At 49.0% G+C, this 12141-nt stretch overlaps 1 protein-coding gene across 13 annotated transcripts in view; it reads right to left on the bottom strand.

Annotated features, from left to right (window-relative positions):
- MTMR3 (myotubularin related protein 3) overlaps positions 1-12141 on the bottom strand; it is a 241644-nt gene that overhangs the window by 103855 nt on the left and 125648 nt on the right. For 12 of the 13 annotated variants that reach the window (XR_012155157.2, XM_073313592.2, XM_073313591.2 and 9 more), the window contains one exon: positions 8628-8744. The exons of the other annotated variant lie outside the window; for it this stretch is intronic. Coding sequence is in view for 11 of the 12 variants with exons in the window: in XM_073313592.2 (XP_073169693.1) it covers positions 8628-8744 (117 nt within the window). In the remaining variant the exon portion in view is untranslated. The remainder of the gene's footprint in view (positions 1-8627; positions 8745-12141) is intronic. 13 annotated transcript variants of the gene reach the window in all.

Genomic DNA, 12141 nt, shown 5'->3' with positions numbered 1-12141 from the left:
ACAGTCTTTGCAAATTAAATCCTGTATTTATCCACAGATACGCAGGGGCAGTGCAAGCATTTACACAAGCCCTGATCCAGTGGCCAATTCTAGGGAGAAACTCTTAGTTTGTAGGGGGTTCACTCCTTGGCTTCTCTGCTGAGATGCTAAGCTGAGTTCTTGCTGTGGTAATACATTTTATAACAAGGCTAGCAAGCAGTCTTCTAGGAAATGATCAGACCACCCATCAATTTTGCATGCCACACGACAGCTGTGAGATAATTATTTTCAGACAGTACTAGTGTGTGCTAGAATTAAACTGTTGACCTAGAGGTGAAAGCCTTTATCTACTTCCTATTATCAATCCCATAAACCACTCAGACCCTCAATTTTAATTTATCATAGTGACAATATAAGTTCCCTCTAAGTTGCGCGGCTGCCCGACCGCCCAGCAAGCTATCAAGTGCCGTGCACTTCAGGTGTCCCTCCCCACACTGCTGTGCTGCTCCTGCCCTCTGCCTTGGAGCCCCTGACTAGCTGCTCCCAGGAGCCTCCTGCTTGCTGTGCAGAGCAGGGGGAGGGAGGGACTGATGTCAGGGTGTCCCCCTCCCCTGTACCTCATCTTCCCAGAGAATGGGGGGACATGACAGGATAACCCAGAGGGCAACCCAGAGATCCAGGAACACACTGAGGGAAGGGTAGGAAGTGGCTCAGGGACATCTGACTACGGTCCGGCTGGGTTGCTGCCTGAATCCAGTTCAGCGTGTTGCAGCTGGATCCCTGCTGGGATCTGACCCAGTGGCAGAACTCTCCACCACTGTTAGGGCCCTGGTCTGGGACGCAGTGGAATCGGGTGCATCCCCCAACCCCTGCCACCCCACCCCTGGGATGGCAGCAAACCCATCTTTGGCCAGGAGGCCTGTGGGAGTCTACCATCTGCCTGAGCCCCCCTAGACTGTTTGCTGGGTGCTTAGCCCCTGCCAACACCTTAGACTCTTTGTGTGGTACCCCGCCCTGCTTGAGGACCAGGGTCGCTGGATTATTCACTGGTCTGCCCTGCCTGAGGTCTTGGGCCCCCAGACCACTCGCTGCTCTACCCCTCCGGAGGGATCGAGCCCCAAGACTGCTAACCTCCCCCTTGTTTAAGACTGTTATTCCAGGGGTGTGAGAGTGAAGAGGTGTGGTCTCTCTTGGAGACTGAGAACAAGGGAGGGCCACACACGCCTACACCCTGTCCTGAGGTATCTTCCTTACCACCATCTGAATCAATGGGAAGGGGAAAATAGTGTACATCAGGCCCTTCCCCCAGTGGGAAAGGAAGGTATCTAACAGGGACTGACTATTCCTGCCCACTCTGGAACACAAGATGCAACACTTTCTATTGACCCTTGCTTCAAAATAGGTCCACCTCTGGTTGACCCCAGCTGGAGAATAAAGTCAGAACCAACTGATCTTATATGGTATGTCTACACAGATCATAAAAACCTGTTGCTAGCCTGGGTCAGGTGTCTCAGGCTCACAGGGCTCAGGCTCCGGGTTGAAAAATTGATATGTAGACATTTCCCTGCAACGGTACACGGTCCCAGAGCTTGGGCTTCAGCCAGAGCCCAACTGTCTACACAGCAATTTTTAGCCCCACAGCCCAAGCCCCATGAGCTCCAGTCAGCTAACCTGGACCAGCGGCAGCCATGTCACAAGTCTTTTATCCCTGTGCAGATGTACCCTCAGGGACCATTCGTGCATAACTATCTGCTTAGACAGTCTGCAACTACATTATTTTCCCCTGCTAGACACAGGGCCACAGGATAGATGTCATGGCAAATACACCAATCCCATAGATTTATCACCTCTGTGCAAAGGGAAGCGGAGTGGGCACACCCTGCCTGTTGATGGAATACAATGCCAGTGTATTATCCATCCCCACCTGCACAACGCTCCCTTGCAGGTGGGGGAGGAAAGACTTGAGAGCCAATGAACAGCTCTCAGTTCCAATACACTGATATGCAGGGATCTCTCCTGAAAAGACCAGTACCCTTGAACTGTCAAATGATTTAGATCAGAGGTGGGCAAACTATGGCCCGCAGGCCAAATCCGGCCCATGGGACCGTCCTGCCTGGCCCTTGAGCTCCCGGCTGGAGAGACTAGCCCCCGGCCCCTCCCCTGTTGTCCCCCACCCCCACAGCTACGCCGCTGCACGGGCAGCGGGGCTGGGAGCTCCTAATGCTCTGAGTGGCATGGTAAGGGGGCGGCAGCAGGGCGTGCATGGCGGTTGGGTAGGGGGTCCCGGGGCGGAGGTTCTGGGGCAGTCAGGGAACAGGGGGGCTTGGATAGGGTGTGGGAGTCCTGGGGGGCCTGTCGGGGGGCAGGAGGGTGGATAGGGGCTGGGGGGCAGTTAGGGGACAGGGAGCAGGGTGGGTTGGATAGGGGGTGGGATCCCGTGGGCAGGGGGCCCTGGGATGGGGCGGGCAGGGGACAAGAAGCAGGAGGGTTTGGATGGGTCAGAGGTTCTGAGGGGGGTAGTCAGGGGGTGGGAAGTGGGAGGGGGAGGATAGGTGGCAGGGGCCAGGCTGTTTGGGGGGTACAGCCTTCCCTACCTGGCCCTCCATAGAGTTTCCCACCCCGATGTCCCAGATTACTTTGTGACATGTACTACAATTAACTGAGTGGAGCACAAGTGTCAAACTTATGTTTGAATTTCTTTGTTTTTTGTCAGCACTAAAATAACATTACTACCTATGCTGTTTAACAACCAGCTCAGCAATGGGCATTTCCTGATTAGCTGGCAGCAGTCAATGACATTAACTCCAGCCAGGCAATCTTCAGGAAATGCCTAGAGACGTGGTTCATAAATTAAGCATTTTGATACTTTTATTTATTTTGCTGATTTCGTTTTATCACAAGTGTGTAATGTGTATGCTTCTGCACTGTGTGCCAAGTACCAGGCAGTTCTATATAATTAATGGCTGATATTTTAGCCAGTCAGACTACACAGATTATTTGTCAGCATTATATTTATTAACTTAAAAGACTGCATAAAAACTATGGACACACACGACAACATTTTCAAAAATGGGTGCCTAAAGCAAGCTTCCTAAATAGGATTTGGAAAGATGTTGAGCATCCATAGTTCTACTGGTGTCAACAGAAACTGCTGAGTGCTCAGCACCTCTGAAAATTAGGCTTCATCTTTTAGTACCTAAGGCCCCATCTACACTGCCAAGTCTGTGCGCAGTGAAGCAGCTGTGAGCGCTGTAACTCCCGAGGCGTCACATGGCCAAGCCACTGAGTGCACAGAAACTGCGCAGATGCAGCACTCTAAGAAAACCACCTCGACAAGAGGCGTAGAGCTTTCTGCGCTGTGGCTACAGCTCTGCAGCGCCAGTGTAGACACCATGGTGGTTACAGCACTGCAACTGGCCTCCGGGAGGTGTCCCACAATGCCTGTTCTCACCTCTCTGGCCATCAGTGTGAACTCTACTGTTCTGCCCTCAGGTGACAAACCGTCAGCCCCACCCCAGACATTCCTTTGGAAATTTGAAAGTCCCCTTCCTATCTGCTCGGTGATGCACGCAGTGGTCTCAGAGCATCTTTCCAGGTGGCCAAGCCTGCTCCACACACCAGGCGATCCCCCACTTAAAGCAATGCCGAGCTGCTGGACCTCATCAGTATTTGGGGAGAGGAGGCAGTGCAGTCACAGCTGCGCTCCAGCTGTCGGAATTATACCACCTATGGACAGATTTCACGATGCATGACAGAAAAGGGCCATGACCAGGACACATCGCAGTGCAGGGTCAAAGCGAAGGAGCTGTGGAATGCCTACCACAAGGCGCAGGAGGCAAACCGCCGCTCCAGTGCTGGGCCCATGAGCTGCTGGTTCTACAAAGAGCTGGACGCAATACTCAATGGTGACCCCACCTCCACTGCAAAGTCCCCTGTGGATACTTTCTTGGCTTCGTTGCCAGTCAAGAGTGGACCGAGCCAGGAGGAGGCAATCTTGGATGAAGAGGGAAAGGGGGAACCAGAGGCAGAGGATGACTCGGAGGCCAGAGATGCAGGCAGTCGGGAGCTCTTTTCTACCCTGGAGGAGCCTAGCCAGTCACAGCAGTGGGATATTGCGAAGCGCAAACAGGAGAGGAGGCCCCTGGTAAGTGGATCTGATTTTGGGAATTGCTGAAGCGAGTTGTTGGGGGCAGGAGGGTTGCAGAAAGCAGGCTTGTTTCCATCTCATGCCTAGTTTGAGTGGCAGAACAGGCTGTTAATACACTCCCTCACTTCACGGGAATCTCTCTCAGAGATCTCCAGGAAACTCTCATGGAGATACTGGGCAATCTTCTCCCACAGGTTCCTCAGCAGAGCTGCTTTGTTTCTTGCCCCATTAATGGTAGCTTTCCTGCGCCACTGTGCCATCACTGGGTGCGGGGGGACCATAGCTGCACACAGGCTAGCCGCATAGGGGCCAGGGCGGAAGCTGCAGACTTCGAGAAGACCCTTTCTTGATTCCCTGCTCACCCTCAGTAGCAAGATATCTTCCATAATGATCACCTCCTGTGGAAAGTGTGGGGACAGGAATGATTATCAGGGCCCCCCTACAGTGCTGGCTCTCCCCAAGTGCCCAAGAGCCACATGCCCAGTGTACAGCAGGGTCCAGGAACAGTGATTTATCCTGCCCCTGCGGCTACTCACCATTTTGGGGGGTCTTGTGGCTTGTGGGTGCTTGCCTGGGGTCAGCCAGTTAGTGCCAGGTTTGTGAGTACTGGCTCTGAAGCACTGAAACAGTGTTGTCTGTGTTGCAAACAATACTGCTTCTGTGTAATGTTGTATTTAAACTTCACAGAGATGACCTTGGGAGGCCAGCCTCCCTTAACAGTGGCAGAACGGTTGCTAAGAATTAGAAAGCGTCCAAGAAGAACTAAGGAGGACGTTATGCATGAGGTTATGATACACTCTGCCGCCGAGAAAAAGGAATCGAAGGAGTTGCGGGACAGCAAGAAGAGGGAACACAAGGAGAACACGTCACACCAGAAAGAAACCACGGAGCAGCTCTTGGAGCGGTTATGGAGCGCCAAGCAGACACACTCCACGCAATACTAGCTCTTCAAACCGAGCAGCTCCGTGCCCGCCCTCCCCTGCAGCCGCTGTCGCAAAACTCTTTCCCATGCGTCCTCCCCTGCCAACACACTCTTATCAACCTCCTGGCTCCACTCTCTACCCGCAGCATTCCATTCCTCCCTCCTCACAGTCCAGCCCTGTGGACTCCCAATACCCACTGCACTCAACACCCATCCATCTGCAGTTTGACCCTGCTGAAGTACAGCACCTGCTGCATCGTACTCCAAAGGAGAAGGTTGGGTATGATCCCTGGACATACACAAATCTGTCACTGTCCCAGGACCTCTCCTCCTCCTGAGACCTTCCATTCCCCCATTCCTTCCATTCCCGCATCCCCCTCCCTGCTGATGGTTTTTTTCATTTGACTTTCTCCTCTGGTTGCTGTCTTTCAATAAAAGAATTGTGTTTGTTTGAAAGCAATCTTTATTCTATTCAGTGAAAGCAAAAAGAGCACTGCAAAGCAACATAAAGTTATGTTAAGGCCTCTTCTTGCATCATGCACACCAATCACCTCCTAGCATTACAAGCACCGCAATCTTGAGCATAGCAACAAATATTAGTGGCTTTCAGCTTCAAATTGCTGCCTCAAAGCATCCCTGATCCTTATGTCCTGCGCTGTGCCCCTCTAATAGCCCTGGTCTCCGGCTGTTCAAACTCAGCCTCCAGGCGCTGAGCCTCTCTGGTCCAGCCCTGAGTGAAGCTTTCACCCTTCCCTTCACAAATATTATGGAGCGTACAGCACGCGGCTATAAGCATAGGAATATTGTCATTGGCCAGGTCCAGCTTCCCATACAGGCATCGCAAGGGCTTTTAAACGGCCAAATGCACACTCCACAGTCATTCTGCACTTGCTCAGCCTGTTGTTGAACCACTCTTTGCTGCTGTCAAATTGCCCTGTGTATGACTTCATGAGCCACGGCATTAAGGGGTAGGCAGGGTCTACCAGGATCACAATGGGCATTTTGACTTCCCCTACAGTGATCTTCTGGTCCGGGAAGAAAGCCCCTGCTTGCAGCTTCTTGAACGGGCCAGTCTTCCGAAAGATGCATGTGTCATGCACCTTTCCAGACCACTCTGCATTAATGTCTGTGAAACACCCATGGTGATCCACAAGCGCCTGAAGAAACATTGAGAAATACCCCTTGCGATTAATGTACTCGGTCCTAGACGGTCTGGTGCCAGAATTGGAATGTGCGTGCCATCTATCGCCCCTCCGCAGTTAGGGAAGCCCATTTGTGCAAAGCCATCCACAATCTCACGCACATTGCCCAGAGTCACTGTCTTTCTGAGCAGGATCCGATTAATGGCCCTGCACACTTGCATCAACACAACTCCAACAGTCGACTTTCCCACTCCGAACTGGTTAGCAACTGATAGGTAGCGGTCTGGAGTAGCCAGCTTCCACAGTACAGTCGCCACGCACTTCTTCAGTGACAGGGCAGCACTCATTCTCGTGTCCTTGCGCCACAGGGCTCGTGCAAGCTCATCACACAGTCCCATGAATGTGGCTTTCCTCATGCGAAAGTTCTGCAGCCACTCCTTGTCATCCCAGACGTGCATCACAATGTGATCCCACCACTCAGGGCTGGTTTCCCAAGCCCAAAAGCGGCATTCCACTGTGGTCAGCACCTCCATGAATGCCACAAGCATTCTCATGTCAGAGCTGCTACGTGTGGCGAGATCAATGTTGTACTCCTCTTGCCTTTGTAGTTTAAGGAATAACTCCACTACCACTCGTGACGTGTTAGTCAGTGCGAACAGCATTCTTGTCAACAGCTCAGGATCCATTCCTGCACCCAGAAAGAGGCAGGGCAGGGCGCACAGTACACAAACCGTTGAAAGATGGCACCAAAAGCAGACGGAAGCACAGGGATTGCTGGAATGTGAAGCAATGCATCACGGGGTATTTGGACAGGACCCAGGATACCCCATGACCCCTTCCGCCTTCCCACAAGTCTTAGCGGCAAAAGACAAAGAGGTGGTCTGTGGGATAACTGCCCAGAGTGCACCGCTCCAAATAGTGCCACAAGTGTGAACATGCTATTGTGCAGGCAGCTGTCAGTGTGAACACATAACAGCGGTTTTCCTTGGCGCTCTCTGAGCAGCGCTCTAACTGCTGGCGCTGTAACTTTGCCAGAGTAGACGTGCCCTAAGTATGAATTTCTTCTCTGTAGAGAATGCTCTCACCATCCTAACCTGTTTTATCCCCTTCAGGTAACCTAAAGAGAAGGTTCATTGTACCCTTCATTCTGAATTCCCATATTATTATTAATCATGGTTAAGGCTAAGTTTTTGGCATGGGTATTTTTAATAGAACTCTTGGACAGGATGCGGGCAAAGATCAATAAATCATGGAAATATACACAGTAATATACACATTCACTACAGCAATACTGAAGTCCGAGCTCCGCCGCCCAGGGTTGAAGCCCAAGGCCCACGGGGCTGAAGCCCAACCTCTGCCACCCAGAACTGAAGCCCGAGCCCTGCCACGTGGGGCTGAATTATTAGGATTTTCAACAGAATCATAGAAGATTAGGGTTGGAAGAGACCTCAGGAGGTCATCTAGTCCAATCCCCTGCTCAAAGCAGGACCGATCCCCAACTAAATCATCCCAGCCAGGCCATGGTCAAGCCAGGCCTTAAAAACCTCTAAGGATGGAGATTCCACCATCTCCCCCCTAAGTAACCCATTCCAGTGCTTCGCTACCCTCCTAGTGAAATAGTTTTTTCCTAATATCCAACCTAGCCCTCCCCCACTGCAATTGGAGACCATTACTCCTTGTACCGTCATCTGCCACCACTGAGAATAGCCTAGCTCCATCCTCTTTGGAACCCCCTTCCAGGTAGTTGAAGGTTGCTATCAAATCCCCCCTCACTCTTTTCTTCTGCAGACTAAACAATCCCAGTTCCCTCAGCCTCTCCTCATAAATCATGTGCTCCAGCCCCCTAATCCTTTTCGTTGCCCTCCGCTGGACTCTCTCCAATTTTTCCACATCCTTCTTGTAGTGTGGTGCCCAAAACTAGACACAATACTCCAGTTGTGGCCTCACCAGTGCCGAATAGAGGAGAATATTCACTTTCCTCGATCTGCTGGCAATGCTCCTACTAATGCAGCCCTATATGCCATTGGCCTTCTTGGCAACAAGGGCACACTGCTGACTCATATCCAGCTTCTTGTCCACTGTAATCCCCAGGTCCTTTTCTGCAGAACTGCCACTTAACCAGTTGGTCCCCAGCCTGTAGCAGTGCACACAGTCGCGGAGGTCTCATAAAACAACAGACTCCATTACCTCTGTGACAGATTTGTAGCCTTAATCACGGTTACTATGATGGTGCCTGAAGACCAATCAAGAATGGGGCTCACTGTGCTAGGCACTATTCAAACATAGAGTAGCAGACAGCCCCTGCCCCAAAGAGCTAACCATCTAAATAGACAAGATATACACAGGAGTGGAAGGGTTATAACACATAAGCAGAGTGAACAATATCTGAATCCATTCTAAATGCCTGTATCATGGCAGTAATATGAATAAAACTTACGTTCACAACAGACTCCTTGAATTTGATGTGCAGTCTGTAATTAGAAAGTGCAATGATGGCATCCTCTGCTCGTCCCACATACTCTGTGCTCTCACCATGAAGTTCAAGGAAGGGGACCTTCAGAACGGAGAAAGAAGCCCTTTAGAAAACCATGTGCTACAAATGTACAACTGCTTACAAATGTCCACTCAAGCTGTTCGCGCACACTCCCTAAACGGGGTTTGAAACACTGCATGGTACATGTAAGGTTGTTACAACTGGCAGTGAAAGCCAGTTACGATTTTGTGCAGATGTCCATTGTAGCCTTGTTTTAACATACACAATTGTCTCACAATGATTCAGCATTGGTGAGGCCTCATCTGGAGTACTGTGTCTAGTTTTGGGCCCCACACTACAAGAAGGATGTGGAAAAATTGGAAAGAATCCAGCAACAAAAATGATTAGGGGCCTGGAGTACATGACTTATGAGGAGAGGCTGAGGGAACTGGGGTTATTTAGTCTGCAGAAGAGAAGAATGAGGGGGGATAGAATAGCTGCTTTCAACTACCTGAAAGTGGGTTCCAAAGAGGATGGATCTAGACTGTTCTCAGTGGTAGCAGATGACAGAACAAGGAGTAATGGTCTCAAGTTGCAGTGGGAGAGGTTTAGGTTGGATATTTGGAAAACTTTTCCACTAGGAGGGTGGTGAAGCACTGGAATGGGTTACCTCTGGAGGTGGTGGAATCTCCTTCCTTAGAGGTTTTTAAGGTCAAGCTTGACAAAGCCCTGGCTGGGATGATTTAGTTGGGGATTGCTCCTGCTTTGATCAGGGACTTCCAACCCTGATAGTCTATGATTCTATAATCTACTTTGGGGCTCAAAATCTCCATGCTTGATCTCAGCCCAAAGGTGAAATATTTTTGGAAGTTGAGCAAAATCCCTTGAGATGTCTGAGTTATGAAAGAACTAAAACTATGTATCATTTTTTTACATGCAATTGTGCTCTGAAAAGAGACAATATAAAAATAGTACTCAACGAAACTGCGCCCTGTGTATACTCACAGTCATATTTGCTTACTTAGGGTCACAAAAGTTTTGTTCTTGTTAACCATGCAGAACCAATATAGCTAAGAGAAATATTTCATTCCTTCTTGTACACCAGAAATGCACTGTTTACTAAGCTCCAATCGATTACATTGGCACAAACCCATCAGAGAATGGGACTATGCAGCGTGTAATTTGACTTGAAGAACTTTTATTATTAGTGGTGATGACCAAGAAGGAAAACTCAGCTTGAATCTCAGATCTGAAATTGAACTTGCAGGACTGGCAGCTAGAAAAAGAACAGCTGTCCCTATAGTAACTACAGTTCTCGAGATGTTCATTGTCTACATGTACTGCACTTCTAACATAGTGAATGCCAGTGAAAACGAGGTAGGATCAGAGGCTAAAATACGGAAAGAACAAGTTAAGTTCAATAAGGATAAGTGCAGAATCCTGCACTTAGGACGGAAGAACCCAATGCACAGCTACAGACTAGGGACCGAATGGCTAGGCAGCAGTTCTGCGGAAAAGGATGACAGTGGACGAGAAGCTCAATATGAGTCAGCAGTGTGCCCTTGTTGCCAAGAAGGCCAATGGCATTTTGGGATGTATAAGTAGGGGCATAGCGAGCAGATCGAGGGACGTGACCGTTCCCCTCTATTCGACATTGGTGAGGCCTCATCTGGAGTACTGTGTCCAGTTTTGGGCCCCACACTTCAAGAAGGATGTGGATAAATTGGAGAGAGTCCAGCGAAGGGCAACAAAAATGATTAGGGGTCTAGAACACATGACTTATGAGGAGAGGCTGAGGGAGCTGGGATTGTTTAGCCTGCAGAAGAGAAGAATGAGGGGGGATTTGATAGCTGCTTTCAACTACCTGAAAGGGGGTTCCAAAGAGGATGGCTCTAGACTGTTCTCAATGGTAGCAGAGGACAGAACGAGGAGTAATGGTCTCAAGTTGCAGTGGGGGAGGTTTAGATTGGATATTAGGAAAAACTTTTTCACTAAGAGGGTGGTGAAACACTGGAATGCGTTACCTAGGGAGGTGGTAGAATCTCCTTCCTTAGAGGTTTTTAAGGTCAGGATTGACAGAGCCCTGGCTGGGATGATTTAACTGGGAACTGGTCCTGCTTCGAGCAGGGGGTTGGACTAGATGACCTTCTGGGGTCCCTTCCAACCCTGATATTCTATGATTCTAAGTTAAAAATTAATTAGACAAGTTAGATGTCTTCAAGTCACCAGGGCCTGATGACATGCATCCTAAAATACTCAAGGAGCTGACTGAGGGGATATCTGAACCTTTAGCGATTATCTTTGAAAAATCATGGAAGACAGGAGAGATTCCAGAAGACTGCAAAAGGGCAAATATAGTGCCAATCTATAAAAAGGGAAATAAGGACAACCCGGAAAATTACAGACCAGTCATCTTAGCTTCTGAACCCGGAAAGATAATGGAGCAAATAATTAAGAAATCAATTTGCAAACATCTAGAAGATAATAAGGTGATAAGTAACAGTCAGCATGGATTTGTCAAGAACAAACTGTGTCAAACCAAATTGATAGGTTTCTTTGATAGGGTAACAAGCCCTGTGGATGGGGAGAAGATGTGGTATATCTTGACTTTAGTAAGGCTTTTGATACTGTCTCGCATGACCGTCTCATAAACAAACTAGGGAAATGCAACCTAGATGGAGCTACTGTATGATGGGTGCATAACTGGTAGGAAAACTATTCCCAGAAAAAGAAAAGGAGTACTTGTGGCACCTTAGAGACTAACCAATTTATTTGAGCATAAGCTTTTGTGAGCTACAGCTCACTTCATTGGATGCTGTAGCTCACGAAAGCTTATGCTCAAATAAATTGGTTAGTCTCTAAGGTGCCACAAGTACTCCTTTTCTTTTTGCGAATACAGACTAACACGGCTGTTACTCTATTCCCAGAAAGTAATCATCAGTGGTTCACAGTCATGCTGGAAGGACATAATGAGTGGTGTTCCGCAGGGATCAGTTCTGTGTCCAGTTCTGTTCAATATCTTCATCAATGATTTAGATAATGGCATAGAGAGTACACTTATAAAGTTTGCAGACAATACCAAGCTGGGACGGGTTGCAAGTGCTTTGGAGAATAGGCTTAAAATTCAAAATTAACTGGACAAACTGGAGAAATGGTCTGAAGTATATAGGATGAAATTCAATAAGGACAAATGCAAAGTAGAAGGACCAAATCAGTTGCACACATACACAATGGAAAGGACTACCTCAGAAGGAGTACAGCAGAAAGGGATCTGGGGGTAATAGTGGATCACAAGCTAAATATGAGTCAACAGTGTTGCAAAAAAAAGCAAACATCATTCTGGCCTGCATTAGCAGGAGTGTTGTAAGCAAGACACAAGAAGTAATTCTTCCGCTCTACTCTGCGCTGATTAGGCCTCAGCTGGAGTATTGTGTCCAGTTCTGGGTGCCACCTTTCAGGAAAGATGTGGACAAATTGG

The sequence above is a fragment of the Lepidochelys kempii genome, chromosome 15 (assembly GCF_965140285.1).
Source record: "Lepidochelys kempii isolate rLepKem1 chromosome 15, rLepKem1.hap1, whole genome shotgun sequence".
NCBI classification, from domain to species: domain Eukaryota; kingdom Metazoa; phylum Chordata; order Testudines; family Cheloniidae; genus Lepidochelys; species Lepidochelys kempii.
This window is presented reverse-complemented; position numbering and strand designations above follow the sequence as displayed.